The sequence below is a fragment of the Archocentrus centrarchus genome, chromosome 9, assembly GCF_007364275.1.
Source record: "Archocentrus centrarchus isolate MPI-CPG fArcCen1 chromosome 9, fArcCen1, whole genome shotgun sequence".
In the NCBI taxonomy this organism is placed as follows: domain Eukaryota; kingdom Metazoa; phylum Chordata; class Actinopteri; order Cichliformes; family Cichlidae; genus Archocentrus; species Archocentrus centrarchus.
Window position 1 is genome coordinate 17476529 of NC_044354.1, and position 24347 is coordinate 17500875.

Genomic DNA, 24347 nt, shown 5'->3' on the forward strand with positions numbered 1-24347 from the left:
AATTTTTAATTATGGTATTTGAAACTCCCCCCATATAGATATACTTATTTGTTATATGAATATATATTTTCAGAGATGCGTGTGGCCCAAGAACTCAGCGGCATCCCGTCGTGTTCTCCTGCTGCAGGGTGGTTTGGATAGTTTCTTTCTTGTATGAGCTACATGTATGTCTGCATTAGCGTCTCTCTATGTCACTGAACTTTCACTGTTATCTCTTCATGTAGTCTCTTGTGTCATGGATGAACAAAAGCCACATTAAGGTCTGGAGGATTCAGAGTGTGATGCTCTCCAGCACGCTCTTAATTATGGCTCTCAAGGCAGGAAATGCTGAGCTTATGGGGGTATCAGGTCCTTCACTGTGACACAGTGATGACCGGTTTGATGTAATCCACCTCCCTGGATAAACATTCAGCAAGGATTGGACCACTTTGCACATCTATTTGTAGCCACACTAGGGTGGGCTAGAGGGGTGCAGATGGATGAATATAAACTCACATTTTCAATGAGAACAATAAACAGACATGTTATTAAGGTCTACTCGTTTTCTATTTTATTTGGCAAAATAGTGTGTATTCTGTTTATGGCATACATTGTTACTTTGAAACACATGTGCTTCTAGGTACAAGTACACACTTAGATGAAGTCACAAAGTCCCTCACACACACCTTGGAGGCCCCCGTAATTAACATAATGTCATGCCTGCCTCTTGGAGAATGCAGTAGACAGCTGACTTAGGCGAATGCTCAGTTGTCAAGAGGGAAGAATTTACATGAAGGTGCCGCTTCCCATTTATGTTCTATGCATGACCCCCACATGCCAGCTATTGCACATGTTATGTGCATGTATGTAATGTGGGGTTGTCTGAGGTGTGATGGGGAGGGGTCTTACATGTTTATATATGCTACTTTGGGTGAGGGTGTTTATGACTTCTGTCTGTCTGACTTCTGTGTCATATTTGTGCATCTGTTGCATATCTGAGCACTTTCACAGTGCCTCTTTAAGTTAGTGTGTCTGTGAAACAAAGAAGACAAAAGACTGCCAACGAAAGCCCACAATGACTCAACAATCTGTTTGATGTTTCTTTTTTGACCTTGCAAAGTCTGTGAACTCCCAGAGTTCTCCAGCAACCGTATGAAAAAACATTGAAGTGAAAAAATACTTTTCACATGATGGTATTTGTCAGGTAGGTTAACTATTTCACTGTCATCTTTAGAGGTCACTGCCTGGACTATGTAAGACACCTCCTCCACCTCTGTCTTTCTTCCACTTTCTGGTCACAGAGAGATGTTTTAAAATAAAATACCACATATGTAGCCAATGCATAAATCCATTGCACTTTGGAAAAAGTGCACATATTTGCTTTCATATTTCTTGTCAGTTCAAGGGTTAAAGCATTACATCACCTAAAACATCAGAACTTGAATTGATTGAGCTGGTGAAGAGTCACTTATTGCTGCATAGCTACATAATGAAATCTAAACCCAGTCAAATACAAATTATTGCCAGTACTTGCTTTTTAAAAGGAAAGCCCTAATCCATGGTAGGAAATATGTTCAAATATATTATAAGCAAAATGTTTTGTTCCAGGTTCACTCATTTTCCAAGAGTTGTGTGAAATAGCACTAACCCTACAAAACCTATAGCACTGAAGTATGGCATGTCACAAGCCAGCCCTATAACACAGAACATACGCACTCATGCATACGCACACACAGTCGCACACACTCACACAGAATGTCAGCAGGTTAATACTGTGGATGACTTGAAGTGCTGTGTGAGACTTACAGTCACACCTACACACAGCTACTAATAAAGAAGTCCATAAACACCACGTACTTTCTCAGTTATGCAGTCTGCATTCAGAAAGTGAGCAGAAATACATGAACTGGACCTGTAGAAAAATATTAATAGCAAATTCTGTGTTGTTTTAGAATTTTTTTTTTTTTGTTTAGTTTATATAAATGCAGTTTTCTTGATTACTCTGTGGTTTATTAAAGCAACTTTTCCATGTACAAGCAGTGTTCATATTATTCAGCTTTTTTTTGGTCCATGGCTGTGTGTGTGTGTTTTGTTATATCTAAATGGATGTGCTTGTAACATCCATTTAGATCGCATCATGATAAGAAATCTTCCTCAACCCAATCTGCACATCGATTTTCCACTTGAGGTCTCAAACCACAAAGGTGGAATTTTAACCTGTAAATTAGTGATCAGCTGAATCGGAAAACACCTTTTGCAGGAGATGAGTCACTCAGAAACCCAATGACTCAACTTCCCACCTCACTTTGTGACTCTGTGTCTCTCACCCTTGCTTCACCTTTCTTGTTCAACCATACCACCCTTCAGACACAAGTCCATTTCCGCTCTCTTCCCCACTCAACAAATATGTTCTTTGGAGCCCTTCCCAGAATACTTTGGCATGCACCCATGCCCACTCCCAATCTGTTCTCTTGCTTGAAACAGATCCAGAGGACAGCAAAGGGGCAGCAAGGGTGGCACCCATATAGTTATTATGAAATCATGGCACAGCTAGCCTGTGGGAAAGAAAACGAGATGATGGAGGAGGAAAAAAGAAAGAGGAAAGAGACTTACCTGTTGCCCTATTCTGAGCAACATGACGTTGATGTTTGGACGTGGTTTACTTTCAGTGAGAAGGCTTCTCAAAGCATGCCCCTGCCTAAAAATATTCTTGCTCTCTTTGATGGAAACTGTGACTCTGTCTAATGAGGGCTGTAAAGTTATGAACAAGTGATGAGAGGCTGGACGAGAGAGGGATGAGAGATAGATGGGAAGGGGGTGAGAGAGGGATGAGCGACAGATGGGTGGGTTGGGTGTATAAGTAGAGGGTGAGACAGGGGAGAAGTAATGGGGTGAAGATAGGACATTGCGGGTCAGCATGTGACACATCTGGGTTAAACAAGTCTCTAGCATTTGTTAAACCACAAAGGATAGTCCCGAAACACAATGTATTTGGAGTCAGGGGACATTTTGTCTGATTGTTTAAGCTGAAGCACACTGTTTCTCATGCTCTAACAAAAAACATAAGTTTGACAAGCAGAGCATTTGCAACCAGAGTAGGCAAAAAAACAAAAAAAACAAAAAATCAGCATTCTCTATGTGCTTCATTTCTTTCCAGATATGCTGTTTTAGTTTATTCTATTTCATAGAATGACTCAACACAGAGAGCACTGTCACTGAGTGGTACTAATTTTACCCTAAAGAATAATGTTATAAGTTGTTGTATGAACTTTGACCTCTTTACCAAACCAGAAACTTGCATTTCCTGCTAATTACTAGCGCACTGTGTTGTTTCATCAATGCCATCCTCAACAAACCTTCTTTGTGTACCCTACTTGATTTTTCATCCCACTTTTGTTTCATCAGAATCCTGTTTGTCCTCTCATCTTTCTCACTCACCACTTCAGAGCTGCTCACCAAGGCTTGAGCAATCTGCCAGTAATGGTGTTTTTAAGTGTCGTGTTTGTATAGAGGGTCTATGGAGAGAGGGCCTGTGAAAGAGCCAGTGACTAAGTGGGGCTTGTTACAGTGACTGAGCTCATATGCAGAGCCCAGTCATCCACTGGGGGACTGGCTGCTACTGTAGTCTGGCTGTGGTCTCTGAGCTATCACCAGCCAACACAGTTTTAGCAGTCCACTGTAATGCGACACTCGGGGATTTTACAAAGCGTGACGGCTATGCGTACTTGTACCTTGTGTACTATACAGTAGTTAATACTTGTTTTTATGTAGGTCTGCATTTCCTCTAAGTTCCTTTCTGTCCGTGTGTGTGTGTGTGTGTGTGTGTGTGTGTGTGTGTGTGTGTGTGTGTGTGTGTGTGTGTGTGTGTGTGTGTGTGTGTGTGTGTGTGTATACGCATGTGTGTCTCAGAGATAGAGAGAAGTAGCCCATGAATTTGTATCTTGATGTGTGTTGAGTGAGTGTGCACACAGTTGCAGATGCATAATAATCATCTTTTCTTTGATTTGATTGTTGCCACAATAATTCTTTCTGAGTGCCCCTAAAGAATTGCCGGGCCTCTCGATTCAAGTCTGCTTTAGATTTCTTTTCATGGTTTCTTTCAAATTTTAGTGAAGTTATTTGCTTTTACTTGGCCATTGATAAAAGCCAAGTGACTTTGATGCTGGGGGAGAGGAACCTATGGCAATGAGCCTTGATGAGACAGCCAGCCGGCCATCCAGCCAGGTTTTCATTAGATGAATGCTGTGTGGGACTCTAGCCAGATAAGATGGGCGCCAACATACTGGAGCCAACCAATATAGTTATAGCAAGGTGCTCTGTATTTCACTTCCTCTATGTCACTGTCTGTCTTTGTGGAAGTCAATGTCTGTCTCTCCATCTCTGTCTCTCTCTGTATAACCTGTGCGGGTAAGTTTGAACAGCTTCCATTCTCTTTGCAAATCAACACATCCAGCACAGTGATTTCCATAAAGATGTCTTGGCCGAGCTTTGTTTAAGAATAGGTCGACTGAAATAGGTAGGTTAGTGGTAAATGTCAAAGAAAGATCTGAGAGGAAGAGGAACACGGAGAAAAGCAGGATGAAATACAAGCATAAAAAAAGAAATATCAGCAAAGACATGGCATGAAAATACCTGAACATTTAAAAGGTTCAAGACTAAATTGCTGCAACTATTTTTAATTACTTTTATACCTATTTACAACACTGTATATTTTCTGTAATTACAATATGTATACAGTACCCACATTACATAATTCACTGCACATTCAGAGCCAGCATTTGTACAGTACCTCAAGCAAAGTGAGTAGAAAAGAATACAAGATGCAGTATATTAGTATTAAATGTTTCTCGGCTTTTCACGGAGAATTGCAAATTAAATAGTAGACCTCTATATCAAGTATCTAAATGCAAGTATACCCTTTGTGCAAGCTTGCTCATGAGCGAAGGTCAGTGGACACTGAAGAGTGTGTGAGGGGCAGCTGTGTATGTTTTTCCAGGGCCAGTCTTTTACTGGTGGTCAACATTTTGCCCCGAGACCATGCAGGATGCCCTAAATTCCCACAGATAATAATAGCTGCCGAGAGATGTGTTGAAGAGTGCAGCTGCGGCACGACTTCTCCACTCTGCCTAGTGACAACACGCCATTTCAAATGACAACTTGGCCTTCTGCACCCAGTCTGCTTTTTCATCATTTTGAATAAGGAAAAATTTTTTAGTGACAGTTCATTTGTGAAAAAATCCAAAAAAATATATGTAGTGTTAGTAAGTGACATTTATTGACAGGGCTAAAATGTGTCTGCATGGTCTTAGAAAATCGGGGTCATGCACAGGTCATTTTTGACCACAAATTCAGCTCTCAGCAAGCATTTCCCTGCTACGTTCAACTGTTTTAGATTCTTTTGCTCCTTTGCTGCTCTCATCTGGCTGCATTTTACTTGTGAAAGACGTGATCCCAAAGACTGAATGACCCACACACTGAGGCCTCCGCTCACTCATTTGGTTTCTACCTTCACACTTAGTATGCATGCGTCAGTTGTCTAAACATTTACTGTACTCAGTATCTGCGAGTCTACAGGTGTTAGGAGAAGTGAGTGGGCCTATTTGTGTGGATCTGTATATTCATACATGGCATAGCAAATCCTCTCAGTGATTGTTTTAAGTTCTGAGAGCCTGCGTGTGTGTGCACACGATGCGACAGATAGCTTATATCTATCGCGGTGTTAAGCTGATTAGTGTGAACTGTGGCCAGGTTCATTTGCATACGTTTCTTATCTCATTAGATTAGTATCAGCCTCTGTCACCATGCAAGGCCTCGACTGGGATGTCTTCCTACGTCGCTCTGCACACGCACACACACACACACATAGACACATACACACAATCACCCTTGATGCCCCCTGGCAAACAACAATGCTAATGTGTAACACCAGCCAAGAATTGCAGACTCCTCATCTCCTCTTGTCACTAGGACTACTACACCGCTGTCACGCCAACACATCAAGTCTTGTCCTCAGGCTCTTTGTGTCCCTGGTCTTATCAAGGTCATTAGCTCACATCTCTTATTCCCATCTCTATGCTGCCTTCCTTCCTCATATTTACTTAAGTGTATTTATTATTCTGTTTAATATTCTGCATGTATCAGCTGGAATAGGCTCCAGTCCCGTAAACCGGAAAACACTCTGAATTGTATAAATGGTTAAGAGGATGGATGGATGGATGGATGGATGGATGGATGGATGTTTTGTAATATGTTCATTTTCATGGGCTATGGATAATTTTTAGAATATCAAAAACTCTTGCAGCAGGATGGGCCTGGGTTGGTTTATTATTACACATTTTTTTCAAAAATAAAATGACATATCTCTACAGTATGAAGCCAAACTTTTGAGAGATGTTTACAGCTCTAACATATTACAGTTTCAGCATTATTGTTTTCTCTAGTTTCTACAATGAAGTGAGTGTAAGAGTCACTTTCATTAGCTGTGATTTCTTCAGGCACTGCTGGTGTTTAAAGATGCTTCTCCCACTGCTGCTAGATAACATTTTATGTACAGTCATGCCTTCCTTACCAAGGACAGCATTAACAAGTTGTCATTTCTGCCACGCCTGTGGACAAACCAATACATTGTTCTTATTTATCTATCAAGTGCTTGCCTGCTTTGAGTGAGTGGACCCACACTGAGTCCTTGTTTCAGCACTGCTCAGTCATCTCCTGTACATATTTCTATTGTCAGGCTAAACCTCGGACACTGGTTGAGACACAATGTAAATCATTGCCTCAGTAGCCAGCGAAGGCAGACAGAGGTCATATTAATTTTTAGTGAGAGCCAGAAGTTACAATATGCTGCTGAGGTCAGCAAATGTCCTCCTGCAGAAATGTTGGTAACACTGCAGATAAGCTGAGACTGAAGCAGTCTGAAAGTACAATAAAATGGAGACCTTAGCTTTTCTAGTGTTTTTACTATTAGCAACTGATACAGAGCAGATAAAAATCACCTAATCACTTTCCTCAATTAAAGAATACTATGCAAAATTTTTTGTCATCTTGGCTTGTACCATTTCAGAATGGTAAGAAAAGAGTGCAGATAAGATTATTGCAAGGCAGAATAGTTAATTGGCTTAGAGCAACTTTCTCAGTATTGTTAGTATTCTGCTATTCTCTCCCCAAGTGTTGCTAATCAGTTTCATGTCATTGTTTTTTTAAAGGGTTTGCGTAAAAAAAAATGAAATAAACATCATTCTCAACACAATGCAATCAAACCCTAAAAAAGAATCTGAACTTGATATGCATTGTGTCACCACTAGAACTAAAAGAGAGAGCAAAATTTTGTCAAGCTAATTTGTTTTGCTGTTGGCTTAATTTGACTTATTTATTAATCACAAACCTGCTTTTAAACTGTACGGGCTGAAGTGCTGCGTCTCCTTCTCTTTACTGAGCTGGAGGCAAACAGACGTAAGGTCACAGCTGTGTGGGATACTGTTGAAAAGAGCATCAAGTTTGACCATGAAACTTAAAACAGCATTCACAGCGACAGCAAAAAAAGGATCAATGTGCAGCACACAATCCATGTCCTCGCACATGGATTTGAATTTGACACATTTAGTGGCATCGCCACATACTCTGTACAGAAAGTGTTTTAGAAATGATTTGTTCATATTCTATAGCTACATTAGAAAGGTGTGTGCGCGTGTTCATATTATTTTATTTAGCATTATATTTCTGGTAGCTTTTTTATTGATAAAAGATGCAGATGAGATTATGCCCAAGTGTACACCAACAGAGAGTGTAATTATGCCGTGGTTTATTGTACTGTCAAACTCTAAGAAACCGTTCAGTTTAGTGTTAACCTGTTTTTCTTCACACTACAGAATGTTGGTCACCTTTTTTCTTTTTAAACAAAACTTTCTTTACACAGTTCTATAAAACAGCCAGGAGGGGTTGAGTCATTCAGCGGCGACAGTTAATCAAACTTCTGGCAAGTTTACACCTGACCTCTCCTAAGTTTAAAAAAAGAAGTGCCCAGATTTTGACATGACAGAGTCCCACAGTTTATCTCTTAGTGACTTTTTTTTTTTACTCTACCTCCTTTGCGATGAAAGGAGTACATGTACATGCCTTCAGGTTAACTGTTAGTTAGAGTTAGTGGGAAAAAGAGAGCTACCGAGACAGCTCCTAACATCTCTGTTCCCTTCAAGAGGCTAATGCCTTATTTATAACACTGCACCCCCCCAGGTGCACACCTCAGGTCCCTGCACAGCCCTTTCTCTTCCCCACAGGTATACTGTGTGCCTGTGCCTCGTACTGCGCTACCTAGCGCACCTTCACATGCCTTTCCTTTCAACATCCCACTCCTGCGGCTGCATAAGAGGAAGAAGTTGGGGAGAGAGATACAAAGACTCTGCGTGACGCACATACAATCTGCAGACTGAAGCGGTTTCACAGCCATGGTCTCCGATGTCTCACTGCAGTTCTCTCGTGTGTTGGAGAGAAAGAACTGAATCCCCTATCCTCTAGCCCTGCTCACTCCCGCCGAGCCGAAGAAATACCACAGAGGAGAAAGAGAGAGCGAGAGATGGAGAAAAAGAAATGTGGAGGAACACTAAAGAAATGGTGAAGTAGAAACAGAGGGGAGGTGAATGGAGAAGACAAAGAAGTGGTAGGGGGGTGTGAGGAAAAAAGAGAGATTGAAGAAAGCATGATAAAGAGGGGAAGAAATAGTGTCTCGCTCTTTTTAAACTTGGAGATTCTCAATCCCTTCTTCTCACTCCAACCTGCATTTCTGGGTCACTAGAGACATTTAAACTGCACTTATAATTAACAGCTATTTTTAAACAGGGAGGGAGAAGTGGAGCGGTGGCGAGGTACAAAAGCATTAAAATTGCCCCAGATTCGCTATTGAATAGGACACATCAAGGCAATATGCTGGCAGATCAAAGTGAGCGAGGAGAAAGGAGACAGGGCCGATCAGTGGGGATAAATTGTTCCCTTTATAATGGCATAAGAATAGACCTCTTTGCAGCTGAAACAATTTAATAACTGCATTCATTACCTCTGTCCAGCTTGTCTGTCTGCTGCACAATGTGTAACCGCTTTACTACCTCTCTTTGTCTCTCTTTCCCTCTTCCCCTTTGTTTTCCAAACTTATCACTTCATTCCTTTCTTTTCTTTACACTCTTTACACATCCTGCACCAAGGCTGGCATCCACCACCACCTTTCCTCTGGCCCCTGAATCCATCGTCTTCTCCTAAATGTTCCAGCAGTAGCTACAGCAGCAGAGTTTCCACTGAGTTGATGTGCTGCAGGCCCCACAATGAAGATGTGCAATGTCTGACACTCTTGGAATGAGAGCCCTAATAGAAGAGGAAGCGGTTATCACAGGGCTCCCCCAGGACCAGCCTCTGTGTGCCTGACGCTAATTATGGCGCATGCAAATGAATGTGCAGCATTAAAATCAGGAGGAGCCTGCCTGCCTGTCTGACTCTGTGTGTAGAGGGGTTGTGTGTCAGTGTGTGCGTGTGGCTGTGTATTAGTGGGTGACTGGTATTGTGTGCGCGCGCGCGCGCGCGTGTGTGTGTGTGTGTGTGTGTGTGTGTGTGTGTGTGTGTGTGTGTGTGTGTGTGTGTGTGTGTTCACCGACCATTTGCTCACAAATAAGCTCCCATATTCTTACATATGCACACTTTATATGCCTGTGCTTGTTTGGATACATATAGGTGTGTCCATAGTTGCATGTAAGTGCACAGTAGGAATAAACCATCAGGCCAATACCCCTCTTACCTTTTCACACCTCCAAAGATTCAGATGCTTAGACCAATTCTTTCTTTATTGTATTATTCATTAGTATAGACTCAAGGAGTAGGCCATGCATCAAGGATTAGGATGAAGAAACAGGTAATAACACAGCATCTCAGTCTCATTCTTTCTGTCTCTCTTTCGCTCTCTCGCATAAAAAGATGTGAATCCCGGCACAGAGGATCTCACAAGAGGATTCCTATAAATACATCTCCCTCACATTCATGAGCAACCTCTCCAAGAGGGCGTCTTTATTAAAACCATTTTGTCTTCCCTTTGTGCCCTTTGTATGCTATAGTGTGTGCACACATGGGTGTGCCTGAGTGTTTGTGTGCGCATACGTTTCCCATATGTATACCTGCGTAAGTTTATGAGTGCATTACTACATGTGAGCACTGTGAAAGTTTATGCACTTTTACTTAGATTTATTATTTGAGTTTTTTGGGTTTTTTTCCCCAGTGGCATCTTAATGTGACAACCTCTGTCTGTTTTCTCATTGTTTGTTTCTGTGTGACTGCATAGACTGTGTGTGTGTGTGTGTGTGTGTGTGTGTGTGTGTGTGTGTGTGTGTGTGTGTGTGTGTGTGTGTGTGTGTGTGTGTGTGTGTGTGTGTGTGTGTGTGTGTGTGTGGTATATATGTTGGCCATCTTATCTCCCCATTAGCCTCTTGTGCCCTGACCAGTATTCCTTCTCTCCCCTTCCTGCTTTCTCTAATGGGTAATTTAGCCATGCTCGCCTGACATCTAGCCTATTCCTTGTTTAGTTGCCATGGCTACGCAGGCCTATGGATTGCTCCCTTGCTCCCCTGGCCTTGCTGTGGATGCTATAGATGTCTCAACTATTAGAGGGCAGAACTGCTAACCGCAGAGCGCACTCTTAGTCTCTCATATATGCAGTGTAGACTGTGCAAATTAAAAATTGAGCACTTTGTCTTAAATATAGATTCATCTCCTCGCAGAGGAGAATCTCTGACTCCAGTAAGTAAAGTCAGTGACAGAAGTCAGATGGTGAAACCAATGGTTTTGCTGTCAGATTAGCATTCTAAAGGCTGCGTTTTGTGTGTTTGCGCTCGTGTGTGTTTCTTTTAACACAGTCACTGCGCTGAACACAATACTCTCAGTTAAAGCCTAGCACACAATAAGTGATGTCTGTGAATAGCATGCTTTATACTTGCCTTCCAAGGTCAACCACATTGTACCGGTCCAAGCATAATTCATCTGCAAGATGACAAGAGAATGCTAAAAACTTGAGTGGTCTCTTTTTATTTTTCTTCTGTGTCATGTAAGGTAATGTTTGGCATTGGAGCTAAAACTTTACTGTATTTGTACTGCTGTGATAAATCTGGGCCTGATTAAGGGCAGCAACCTGTTGACAGATGCGACCCTTTTGTGCTTCTCACAAAGAAATAACTTCAGTTTTCAACCCAGACAACTACAGAAGTCATACATCAGCAGAGTGGAAGCATAAATGTATGTTTGTATTTACATTGTGCATTTTCATACTTTTGGGTGGTACTGATATTTCTTTTATTTCATTTTCACTGTGAAGTGTCTAACTTGTAACATATTTCAAAAAGTGATGCCCTTCCTCACAAGACACTTCATATTCTGTCATCAGTTTTGTGAGGTTACTGTTGTAGTTGCAGTGACATATGGCAGATTTGCTTTGTACAAAACTGATACAAAAATATAACATGGAGGGATGAGGGCTGCGGTTGAACGGGGGAAAAAAAATCTGGATTTGATCCTCATGTATTTTGCAGGACTTGTCGTAGGTGTGTGTGTGTGTGTGGGGGGGGGGGGGGTTAGCAAGGGGCTTAGGGTCAAAACAAACATCTATACTTGAAGATTTTATGCTTTTGCAGAAGATCTCGTCTTTGAAGTTTTCACTACTGAGAGCTATGAAGAGAAGGAGAGGCAAACGGGTATAGAGAGAGTTAGGATAGGGAGAGCAGCGAGGGAAGGAGAAAAAGTTACAGAAGTGTGAAGCCCTTGAGTTGAAACTGTGCCTGCCTGGGCCTACAGAGAGCAGATGACAGTAGCTTTGGTTTCTTTTGCGGAGCTCACAGTACTTTTGCCTTACATAACCCCTCCCATTGTGCTTTTTCAATTATTTGGGGAGAAATCTTAAGTACGCATTTTAAAATGTAATGCTTTCATGTATTCCAAAGTAGGGGAAAAAGAGGGGGCGCATCACAGATCACGAAGAAAGGAGATGGCTCTGACAAGTTTTCAGAATATCGACAATTATAATATTCTATAAGGTATATCAGCGGAGTTTAACATTGTGGGAGAGTGTTTTGGGAAAGAGAGAGGGAAGATAGACACTAAGAGCAGATGCAAGCAGTGCAAACTCAGACATTCTTATTTTCTACCCTTCCCCCAACCCATATTCCCCCTAAGGTGCCCCTTTACTCCCCTTCTCCCCTCCTTCTGCTTCTCTGAGAGGTTAAAGCGCACCTTCCCACTAAAGGGCTCTGGGGTCATGCATCTGCATGTGAAATGTGAACCCGCTGACATTCCAGGGCAGCCCTAAGCCGTGCAGTCCTTTTGTTCACCAGGGTGCCAGTGTCAGGCCTAACAAGCCGAATGAAGGCCTATGTGAGAGGAGAGAGAAAGATAGGGCGAGAGGTTGGTGTGTTGTTGATGCCCTCTGCAGCTGTGCCAGAAATAACAGGAAAGTTATGGTTGTTGAAATGGTAAGACAAATTCTTTCAAACTGGACAACCTCCAAACACGTTGTTACCATGAGCTATAAGTAACCGCAGAGGACATTTCTTCTACAATGTTAAAATTATTTGTAACAGTTTCCTTGAAACAGAAGCGAGTGCAAGACCAGTGTTGGTATCAGAATTGACTGTGTTCAAATAAGGTATTCAACAAGTGTGGTAAACTTAGAATCTGGAACACTAAACCTGGTGTGTTTAACCTAACAGAAGGTTTTCAGGCAGACCTCAGTGGACATGCACACTCTTTTAAATCAGCCAGCACACAGAGGTGCAGGGCTGCAGTCCTTTCAGCCTGTGAATTGAGTTCTGAGGCACAAAGGGCAGCTATTCACCAGGCAGTGATGGACTTCACACTAGCCTTTATGTTCTTACTGGCAGGCAGAGAGAGAGAGAGCGAGAGGGGGGGAAAGCAAAAAGTTTTGAGGAATATGTGCAATAGAAAAACGAGAGATTGCTCAGAAGGCAGGAGCATAGAGCCCAACGTTTTATTAGAAAGTGTTAATTGATTTGATCAGTGTGAACCCTGTTTGTATTGTTTCCAGGATTAAAGTAGTTTACTTTAACAACGTGAACATTTAGGAGACTGGCTTGGAGAACATGGTGCACATCATTTTCAGCATCAACAGGTGTCAGCAGGTGTTAGAGTAAGTTAGAGAAGTTAAAAATACTAACAAGTATAATTATGTCCTTAAAAAAACACATAAAAATGCATCCATTGAACATTTAGAAATATTAACTTTAAATATCAAGAAAATCATTTAATGAGGGGCACAGGACGAGGGTCCAGTATAAAAATCTTTGTTATGTGCCCTAGGTGTCTGGATATTTATACCAGCTTATGGGGATCATAGGTTTTTTTTTTTGTTTTTTTTAATAAATTGTTATTAGTCATCATAGTCTTTACTTGTTAAAAAAAAAATCAGTCAGAAGATTCATAAATGTGTCACATTTGACATAAAGACTGAACACCTGAGAGTGTGCACCTGTTGTTCCCATCCTGAATCTGATTTATTTGTCTTAATTTGTGATGGATCCATCCATCCATTTTCTGTCACGGGGTGAATAGCGGGACAGACTTGGTGGCCCTGGACAGGTCACCAGTCTATCGCAGGACTAACACAGAGAGGCAGGCAAGCCTTCACACTGACACCAATGTCTAAATTGTATACAACCGATTCCATGCACAGAGAGAATGTTTTACATTATATTTGGTGCTAATACATAAAATTAAGATGTGAAGAATAAAGCTTTTTTGTATTTAAAACAAAGGGAAGGTCAAAAAGTGAAACCAAATACAGCCAAATGGGCTTTATTGATAACTGGCACTTTCATATCAGGAATCACTGCACCTCGCTGTAGTCTCCATTCCTTGCTCACATTCACACCTACAGCCAATTTAGAACTCCCAGTCTTTAGACCATGGAGGAGGAAGCCAGAGTACCGAGAGAGAACCCACACAGGTACAGAGAGAACATTCAAACTCCACACAGAAAGCCTGGATTTAAAACCAGGACCTTCTTCCGTGAGGTGGAAGCACTAGCCACTGCAACACCGTGCCACCCCTTGGTGATGGATTTTGATCTCTGAAATCAAAGCCTGTTGCCTGCACCTAAGTGTGTGTACGTGTGTGTACAAGTGCCACTTAATTTCTCACATTGTAAATGCACACATACAGTGGGGCAGCACATGATGCTGCACAAACATGCATGTCTTTTCTTTCTTTTTTTAAATTATTATTATTATTATTATTATTATGTGCTTTTACTGACTCTAACATATTCTAAGTGGCCTTACACTCCCATCCTGCATTCCTTCCCCTGGAGAACCCGGTCCAGTGTGAGTGATTCAGTTAACATTACTACATTAGAGCTGTCCATCCATCCGGTCTGCTTTTCCAAACACATCCATCCCAGTCCTAGTTAAAACACTGGGGGATCTCCAACACGCCACCTCCATATACCCCCACCCCCAAAGTCTTTTATGATGTCCATAAAATGGAAGAGTGCAGCTTTACTTGAACTAATAATATCTGAGCTTACAGGGCTGTGATTGATGATCTTTAAAGCCAGCCCGATCGGTCTCATCTTTCTTCAGATTTTTATCACTGACTTGTTTGCAGTCATGTGCAATCACAAGCACCGGGAGAGGTAACAAGTGCTTGATGTATGATACTTGAGCCACTTTTGTCAGCTGCGCATTTCCCTTCTCTCCCCTCGTTTTTGTTTTGTTTGGTTTTTTTTCTTTTTTCTTTTCTATTTTAACCTGAGCTTTCTATTTGTTGCCTCTGGACTGTTTGGTTTACTGTGTTCTCTCTCCCTCCCGCTGTCTGTCTTTCTCGCTTTCTTTTTTTTCAGATGGTGGGAATGTCTTCTCCTGGGGGATGGGGCAAGAGGTGAGCTAAACATTTTTGCACTTTTGGCCCTGTCAGGATAGGCCGACTTAGAACTGGACTCCAGAATTTTTTTCATGTCATATGTTCTCTCTTTGTCATTTTAACTGTCTCTGTATCTCTCTCTCACACAGACATGTCCTGTTTTGAGACATTGGAAAAAATTATAGATTAAAACATTTTAAGGGAATCTGTGTCCAAGTTCTCCCTTTGAGCGTTTAATATCCTTTATGGTGTGCCAAGAATGCACATCTATTTAAATTCTATAAATCACCTTTATAGGCTCTGCTGTTTGTCCATTTCAACTCCTCTGCTTCACATAGACAGAACAGGAAATCCTCTTTATGGGACCTTCTGATGTTTATATATGAGCATAGATGAAAGTATGCGCATGTGTGTACGTGTGTTAGTTGGCCCTGTCCTACTCCTCTTTTAGATAAAAAAATCCCACCTGTCACTAAGGATTGTTCTGGCCTTTTATTTAAGATGTTCTTTAAAGAGCTGCGTCATTACACAGCCGTCAGACAGAGCCCACAGAGTATTAAACCTAGGCCTACTTCAATCTCTCTCTTCCCATCTCTCACCTGTTCTTTTTTCCTCTTGGCTCTGGTGTTTATCTGCAAGGATGTTTTAAACCATGGCCAAAATGTGATCATGTTTACAATGTGACACGATGAAGCTTAGCCAGGACAGTAAAACCAACATGTAGGTGAAGGTTACAGAGACTGGTGGAGCAATGAAAATGTTAGACATCAATTGTTATGAGCTTTGACGTGGGCTTGGCTTCTGCACTACTGTATGTTCTTACATTGCAGCATGGCTCCTAGTCTAACTAGACTCATTGGGCTTTCATAGACATCCTAATGTCTTTATAACTTTAAGTTAGTCTCTGCAAGGACGCAGTCTTTTTCTTTCCCCCTCATGATGTTCTTTCTCCCATCTCATGTCCTCCCTCACTCATCCTCTACTGCTCCTGCCCCTCTCTCCCTTACATTTTTTTCCTACTCTTCCTCCATCTCTTCTATCTTCCTCTTCCCTCTTCTGTCTTGGAGCCATTCTGATGATTGATTGTTTCTCTGTGTAGTCTGACAGGATGTAGCACACTCTCGGCCCCTGGGGCCCCCGACAGACTGCACCACCTGATTAAGTCTCCGCCTGTAATCAGCCGCATAGTGCCACACCAAAACCACTCCCGTCAACACGTTAAAAAAAAAAATCAGAAAGGTTCCACCTTCTGAAAGATAACACTTTGTTTTTTGCACAAGAAGAAGTGAAATGAGGGGACATCTTGAACTTTTTTCTTTAGTAGGCTGATATGTTCTCTCTAGGGTTTAAAGGCTCTTATGTATCAGTAGAAGCAGAAAACATAAAAAAAAACAAAAGGTCTTAAACTTAATAAAGTTCTCTGTTGCCTTACCAAGGTAAACCCAGACAGCTGTAACCCTATTAAGGGTAGTAATAGTATTACCGATAGAAATCTCATTGTTTTGAAACTAAAAGACAGACAGCCTGCGTTGTATCACATGATTGAGGTGAGAAGGAATTTGAATGATGTCAGAGAGCAGGTGCCACAGCCAGAATCAATCTGGTAACAGAATAACGGCTGTACCAAATAAGCGTCAAGGCAAACAGGAGAACTCAAATTGATATGTCGTTCATTTTGTAGAAGAAACAATTGCTTTGACATACAGCCTTTTCTTTTGATTTAATAAATAGCAGTAGAATATAAAATGTTCAAGGATTATCACTATTATTTACCATATGTGACTTAATAAATTAAACAATAAGCCAGCGTTACTTAATTTATGAACCTAAAGGAGGACAATACAGAAAATCTGCACTTTGAAGTCTTGTGTTGTTTCCTGATATCAGCTGTGCAATAGCAGGGTCAACTGTCTTAGCTGCTTAAGTTCAACAAGCCAATCAAGCCTTATAGAACTATTTGTCCAGATCGACAGCGATTAGCATGGAAGCCCAACAACAAAACGCCACTCGGTTCAGCTCTGGTAGGCCATTCCTCCCAGTCGCAGTCCTCCAGGTCTCCCTATCTTTCCCCACAACATGGTTGAAGTCCACCGGTAGGGCAATGTAGTCCCTGGCTGGGGCACCTTCCAGCACCCTACCCAGGGACTCCAAGAAGGCTGGGTACTCTGAACTGTCATTCAGCACATAAGAACAAAAAACAACCATCCCCTTTAAAGGTGTGGGGAAAAAACTCTCATCCATTGGGGAAACCCTCAACATACCAAGCAAGGGAAAACAAGAATACCCACCCCTGCCCACCAACTCTCACCAAGGGCAATTTCAGAGTCTCTCCAGTAGACTGTGTTGAGATGACTACCTGACGCACTAGAGAGGCGACATGCTAGTGGGGAATGATCCATGTACCTGCAGCTGGATCAGACTGCTCTGGCCTGTCACCCAGTTCACAGTCTAAATACTCTGCTCTCTTATTCACAAGAGGTCACCACAGCGGATGGCAGGTTTTTACACCAGATGCCTTTCCTGACACAAGGGATTTGTGTCTTCTTCAGGTTTCAAACTGGGCATTGTTCACATTCAGCAAATGTGTAAATCACTACACTATGGAGTGACTAAATATTCACTCTAAATAGTCTAATATTTTATTCAGCACTTTCTTTATCAGGAACAGTGTACATGAATAGACATTGCCATATGTGGCAAAATTAGCCAAAGCAACTAATTATCTGTATTCTGAGTGAAACAATTAGTAATTAATTGCTGAGAAATGAGTGGCAGATTACATGAAGACACATTTTGATTTGACTTTGAAGATAAAACGCTCATAGTAGCATGTGTAATATGATGGTATCAACCTTTATTATCACGCTATCATCAGGTTATTGCCACCATTGTCCCATTTTTTTAAATTCAAAGATTGCAACGATATAGCCAGTTTATTTTTGGTAGGTTGCCATGTGGTTACCAAAGTTTTACGGCACTTTTGCTAAATTGTTTTGCCACATTGCTCTCTTTTTAATACCCTAGTATATCATTCTGGTCTATTACCCAGATATACCCACTATTTACACACAAGTTAATATGTAATTATTTTGGCAATCACACACTAACTTGTTACCACTTCCTTATTAAAACATTCCAGTGTTACTATATTATTATAAATCTTCCTACCAGGAGTGGGAGCAGGAAGAACATTTTAATAATATGAGGTAGATAACAAGGAAAGTTTTAGTATATCATTAACAATGATTTTAAAAACTCCAAAACCAAATTGTTCAGAGAATTTGCTTTTAAATATTGAGCAAAAAAAGAAAACTGCAACAGAAACATTCAGCGTATTGTGAATGTAACAAATCAGGGAAATCAAGACTTTGTGTATTTTTAGAAATGCGTGTCTGGCCCCAAACCAAACATATTATAAGTAAAACATAACCACAACTTGGAGTGACAAGAACAGATTACGCACATAAAATATGACCAATAATAGTTCCCTGCGTTTGCTTAGTGATGTCGCCTTTCACATTGAAACACCATTATAACCTAGGCAGGGGTAGCTTGTATAATTTATTTGCTGTTATGTATGTATAATGTATAGCTTCAGTTCAGTGTGGCTATTCAGCCTGTCGATTGCAATCCCATATATAATGTAATGATGAGAGTGACTCATCCAGCATGGTTAATAATAAACAAGCCATCCTTATGGTGGTGGAAGCCTTGGGCCTTGTTCCAACACAGTTCAGGCCTCATCGAACCTTGGGCCTATTCCAAATTGATGCTAATATGGTTTGGGATTCAGCTGTAAACTGAACCTTTTTCATATTATAGATCTGCACGTGTGTTAAAGTGTGTGAAAGTAAGTATGCAGGAGTCTGTTTGTGAATTAGTGTGCGTTTATGCATTCTCATTCTCTCAAATGTATGTGTACATAGTGTAAGCATCTTTGCCTGTGGGTGTGTTTGGTATTTTCACCATGCTCACATTTATATCTGTCTGTGTTTTTCCTTTCCCTTCCTGCTAATGCCATCAGTACACACATTGTGACTGATGATAGTCGTTGCCACAGTCTGATGCTCTACTGCTTAATGTCCTTTTTGTTTATTAATTAACTGCAGGACATACAGGCTGAGAGACACCTATTGATTCTACTGCTGCATTAATTGATTTTGTGCTTCACTAGTCATATTGTTGCTGCAAGATCATTACGAGGCCTCTGTGTTGTCTTTGTGGTGCAGCACTATGTGTTGACATACTGTGTTGTTTTTCGTTTTGTGGGTAACTGTGGTTGTCATTTTGAATGGATGTGTCTTTATTTTTATTGTATGATAGAGAATTCAGAATCAGAGGGTGCTGTAATACCCGGACAACCAAGGCCCATGAATGCACAGTCACAAAAATAGTTGTAGTATATATTTTATGGATTATGTTGAAAATAAAATTTTGGAAATGCCATGGAAATTAGAAATTCTTAATCAAATAGCACAAACATTAACGGGATTTTAAACTTAATAAAATATATTTTTTATAGAGGCAGTATCAGTGCAAGCTGTCATCCCTCACTAACAAAGGCCCCAGTCACACAGGTCTAGAGACTGGTTGGTGACCACCTAGCAACCACTGGTCGCTAGAGGAAAAATTAATACTCCCCTGACCAGCTGCAAGTGGTTGCTTGAGGTTGTTGGCAGCTGCTGTAAAATCGATTGCTAAGCCCCTGCCTTGCAGGCGTAAAGACCGGTCAGTGACTCATGGTAATCGTTGGCCACTAGGGAAAATTGTGTATTCCCTGACTGGCCTGCAAGTAATTGCAAGAGCTTGTTTGTATTTGCTAGGTGAATTTGTTTCTAAAGAGGTATACGGTGCTGCATTGAAAACCTCCTTGCGATTGCTTTGGCTGCTAGCAGATTGCCTCAGTCACCTGTATTTTGTATGAAAGACACTGACTTGTCTGCAAACACTCACCATCTACTCGTTAAGCAGTTGTGAAGCTGTGTGAGTGCAATGCAAACCAGAAAAGGAAACAGTTTGCTTTCAAAATAAAAGGTGCACTTTTTGAAACATATTCGTTTCAGCAGGAAAACACAAATTTTGCTTTTACTATGTAACTTTTTCAAGTTACACTTCCACACAGTGGTTAGTTAGTAAGTGTTTGCAGAAAAGTTGACATCTTACATGCAAAGTAAAGGCAACATCACCAATCTGCTAGTGATCAAAGCAATCAATAGTGGGAGTTTTTGTTTTTTATTTGTTTTTCATTTTTTGGTACAACATCCTGTCCTTCTGACCAGTTTCACCCAGCAATAGCCAGCAACCTCCAGCAACTACTCACAATCTTGTTGTGGAACACACATTTTTCCCTCTGGAGCAGAGGTTGCCAGGGGGTCACCAACTAGCCTATAGTCCTGTGCGACTGAGATTTAAAATGTTTTCCCTCCAACATTGCCTCCAATCCAAACAATAATATCAGTCGTTTGTTCCAAAACAACCCATACAAGCATTTATAAAAAGAGTGCCCCTACATGTGTCATGCTAGCATGTAATGTGGCTGTAACTCAGGAGTTAAAGTAGATCTCCTACTAACTGAAAGGTTGGTTGTTCCAGTCTGCATGCCAAAGTATCCTTGGGCAAGATACTGAAGTGCTTGTATGAAGGATGCGTGTTGTATAAAGCACTTTAAGTGCTCAAGTATAGTAGAAAAACACTATATAAGAACCAATCTATCTTCCTGTGGCATCTAATGCAATTTAGTCCCCATAGACTTTTCAGAAATCTGTGAAAATCCATATTTACACAATTCTTTAGAATTTGCTGGAGAAAACCAAACACGTTATTCACGCTTAATTTTAAGCGTAGGTTGTGCCTGGACAAACAACCTATGAGAATATTTTTTGATAAATCCAGGAAGCAAAATAACATGTTCTCTAATTACTGTTTTTAGTTAAATGAACTGAGTTGTCAACTTCATACACGTGCATGTTTGGATACACGCAAATGTTTAGACACATACACAGTAAACCTGGATTGTACTGTAGAAAGTTGGCTGCAGAGACTGACATCTAAAAAGAGGTGAGAGTGTTCTATGCTATACAGCAGTGCTATTCTATTATTGAAACAAGCACATTCTAGTGTTTGTGTGTATCTCACTGCCAAAGGTTCCCTAGTGAGTCTGACCGGGGGTTACAGTGTAACCAAAGCATCTGTCTCCTGCTCACCATCCAGATCAGCCGGTTCAGCTTGACTGGGCCCAGTTGTCTTGGTTTCATACTGACGACTGTCTGAGAAAGGTCTGTCTGGGGTTCAAGTACATTAAAGTCATCCGCTCCCCTCCCACTGCGCCCCAACACAGATGGCTCCAGATGCAGCTGGCACAGCATGGAGCAGCACCTGACAGTGCTCATTCACTCAGACACACAGAAATACACTTATACAAGTATAAACACATGCAAAAACACAAGCACATTCACATACTCAGGTATGGACACGTGTTCACTTAGTGTACCTAAATGCAAGTAAGCTTACACAGGCGCACTCTGATGGAAGCACAATGACATTCACACCTTAAATACTTAGATGCACACAGTCACAGCAGGAACATATGCTGCCACGCATCTACAAATCCTCACAGTAGCACGCATACGAATAACCAATTAAGGACTCAGATTACTGCATGGCGCACACATACACTCAAAAGTAACCCATACATATTGTGCTCACTCTCAGACATATGCCAGGGCATGCCGATGTGCACAGTGCAGAAAGCCTTTATCTCTGCAGGAGCTGAGAGGAGTAGGGCAGCTGACAGAAGTCAAACTGAACACCCTCACAATGTCTAACAAACAGAAAGATGTAAATTAAGGACAATGCATTCTTTTGTACTGTGGGAGACACTATGGCTATTAAGGCTCTGTGTTGGATAGGGTGGTAAATGAAACATAAAAAGAAATAGTCCTATGAATGATGAAAAAAATGCTGTGTGCTTTTTTTAAATAGTGCTTCCTCCTTAGAGACAGCGATTTGAACCAAGATGAATTGCCTGTTGCCCATCTCATTTATGCAGTACACAACAGATATCATAACAGGGCTTTACAGGAATGTGTTTGTGATACTCGGCAGGTGATCTACAATTCCTCTTTGACAACTATAACAACCATCTCTTCATTTTGAAATGGCAGGGCAGCATGATTTAAAAGATGAAAGATAGACTAGACACACTGCTGTCTGCAAAATGCCAAAATTATTGGAATAGTTAAATAGTGACACATCCCATCTGTAGGCAGTGAAATGGCTTTTATTTTAATGTTTATTTTAGTTCTGTAGCTGACACTGTGTTGTTATTTCACTTGCAGGGACAGCTTGGACTCGGAGAGGACAGAATGCACATATCCGCTCCTTGTCTTCTCAGCTATTTGCAGCTTGCTGAGGTCACACAGATACGAGCTGGGGACAGCTACAGTGCAGCTGTCACAGGTGAGCCAAGTAGCCAAAATACAATAGAAGACTACAGATTGATTCTGTCTTTCCCCCAGCTGTATTAGTTTGGCCGGAAAGCATTAAGTCCAATTAAATAACATTACTTAACTAAACCCCTCAATGTCTAATTGTCACTGCAAATATATCTCATTGTGATTAAAAAGTCTTAAAAGTTGTATTCACTCTACATAATATATAAAAACCACTTATTAACTTGAAACCCTTATTTTCCCAGTAGTACCCCTCACTGTGGCTTTGAGCCATGCAAATTTTTCATCTACATTATTTCGTTGAGTTTTAATTAACACAACAAGGATTCAGTGTCCTCAAATGACATCACTCGGAGCACAAATTCAACCTCATTAGCTCTCAATATCTCTTAAGCCAAATGAAACTGCACAGCACTGCACCCAGTTTCAGCTTCTTGTGTTAGGTGATGTACAAAATGAATTGATTTGTTATTCAAGCAGCTATCCCTAAACTACCCCACGAAGATCTCAGACTACCCCCATAGCTACTGAGAGATAAGGAGGCACACCATCTCTTTACATCATCTTTCCCTCTGGCCTGGTCATCTTTACTGTAATTCCTAAAAAGCTTAACTCTTTGCTAAGTTTGAAAAACAGGTAGTGTTGGCTCAGTAGAAGACGACTGACCTGCCATGAAACTTGTGCTCGCTTATACATTTGCACTACTTCAAAGTGTCAGGCAACCGCTTCTTCTTCACCTACCAGATAGAAGGAATTAAAGTGGTTACACGGCCAATGTAATATCCCCTGCATAAAGAGAAAAGGCAATGTAATTGTTTCAAGACAAAGGCACATTTACATGCTACTGTTATTCTGCAACATTCAGAGAAAAGAATTACCCATTGGTGAACAGAGACGTCTGCTGGCACTGTGCGCGCGGTTTCACTAGAAATGCCACCGGTTCATTAAATGAGCTGCACTCGCAATATATTAAGTTTGTTTCATTTGAATTCTTGGCTCTGTGAAGACTATTTGGCAAGGGAAGCCATACCTGCCTGTGGTACAGTTATGTCTTTAAGTGATCTATAAAATGTTATTATTTAAAACAAGCTCTTTATGGATTGCTTACGAGACATGCTTAGCACATGATTGATCTGACCTTTCACAGACTGTCGTTCTTAGGGAAAACATCAGCCTTAACCTTTTTTAGCTGGATTACTCTGCCAGCATCTTGGTAAGTGTGTCTGTGTGTTTGCAGTCTGTGTGTACGTACATGTATGTGTTAGTCCTGCATGTGTCTGTGAGTGTTGTAAAATGCCATCTAGAAATGCCTGTCTCATATGCTTTTATAAGGTTTGCTTCACTGAGATGAAAATAATACATTACTGATTGATTGATCAATCATGTCTGAAAGGGTATCTGCGTCTGCATGTGTGTGTGTGTGTGTGTGTGTGTGTCTGTGTGTGTGTGTGTGTGTGTGTATGTGTGTGTGTGCGCGCGCACCAAGGCTATGTACAGCTTGATGCAGAATAGAGATTGATGGAGGCTTGCCGTGAGGAGGATACTCAGTTATCTCCTTGTAATTAAAATCCACCTCATAAAGATTATTGACTCCCCCACCACACAAACCAGCAGGCTCCTTCGCTTGGCAGGGTTTGCAAAGCGCTTCTTAAAAAATGAAAAATAGCATATTAAGCAGCACATATTTCCCATTTATGCGGAACATTTAGATGTGGTTAAGTTATCGTAATGTGCAATAAAACCTGGATGTGAAATTTGTAATCCACTTTGGAAAATTGCTTACTATATTGCTTTAACATCCCCTGAAAGAGCTTTTGAGATGTGTGTGCCAGGTTTATTGTATGCCATAATTTAAAAGTCCTCAATGCAGGCAGTAAATATAAATTTATTAGTGGTGGGTTTAAAAAGCCAGACTGAGTTAGCATGAGTGGATGCTTGAGTGTTTGCAGTAGGTGAGTATATATTGTGTGTGTTTTTTTGATAGGTGCCAACTGAGAATGTGTCCTCTCCATTCGGTGCTCA

At 41.1% G+C, this 24347-nt stretch overlaps 1 protein-coding gene across 1 annotated transcript in view; it reads left to right on the forward strand.

The window, feature by feature from the left end:
• LOC115786172 (ultraviolet-B receptor UVR8-like) overlaps nucleotides 1-24347 on the forward strand; it is a 245227-nt gene that overhangs the window by 220104 nt on the left and 776 nt on the right. The window contains exons 6-7 of the mRNA XM_030738221.1: nucleotides 14855-14892; nucleotides 22212-22332. Of these exons, the coding sequence (XP_030594081.1) occupies nucleotides 14855-14892; nucleotides 22212-22332 (159 nt within the window). The remainder of the gene's footprint in view (nucleotides 1-14854; nucleotides 14893-22211; nucleotides 22333-24347) is intronic.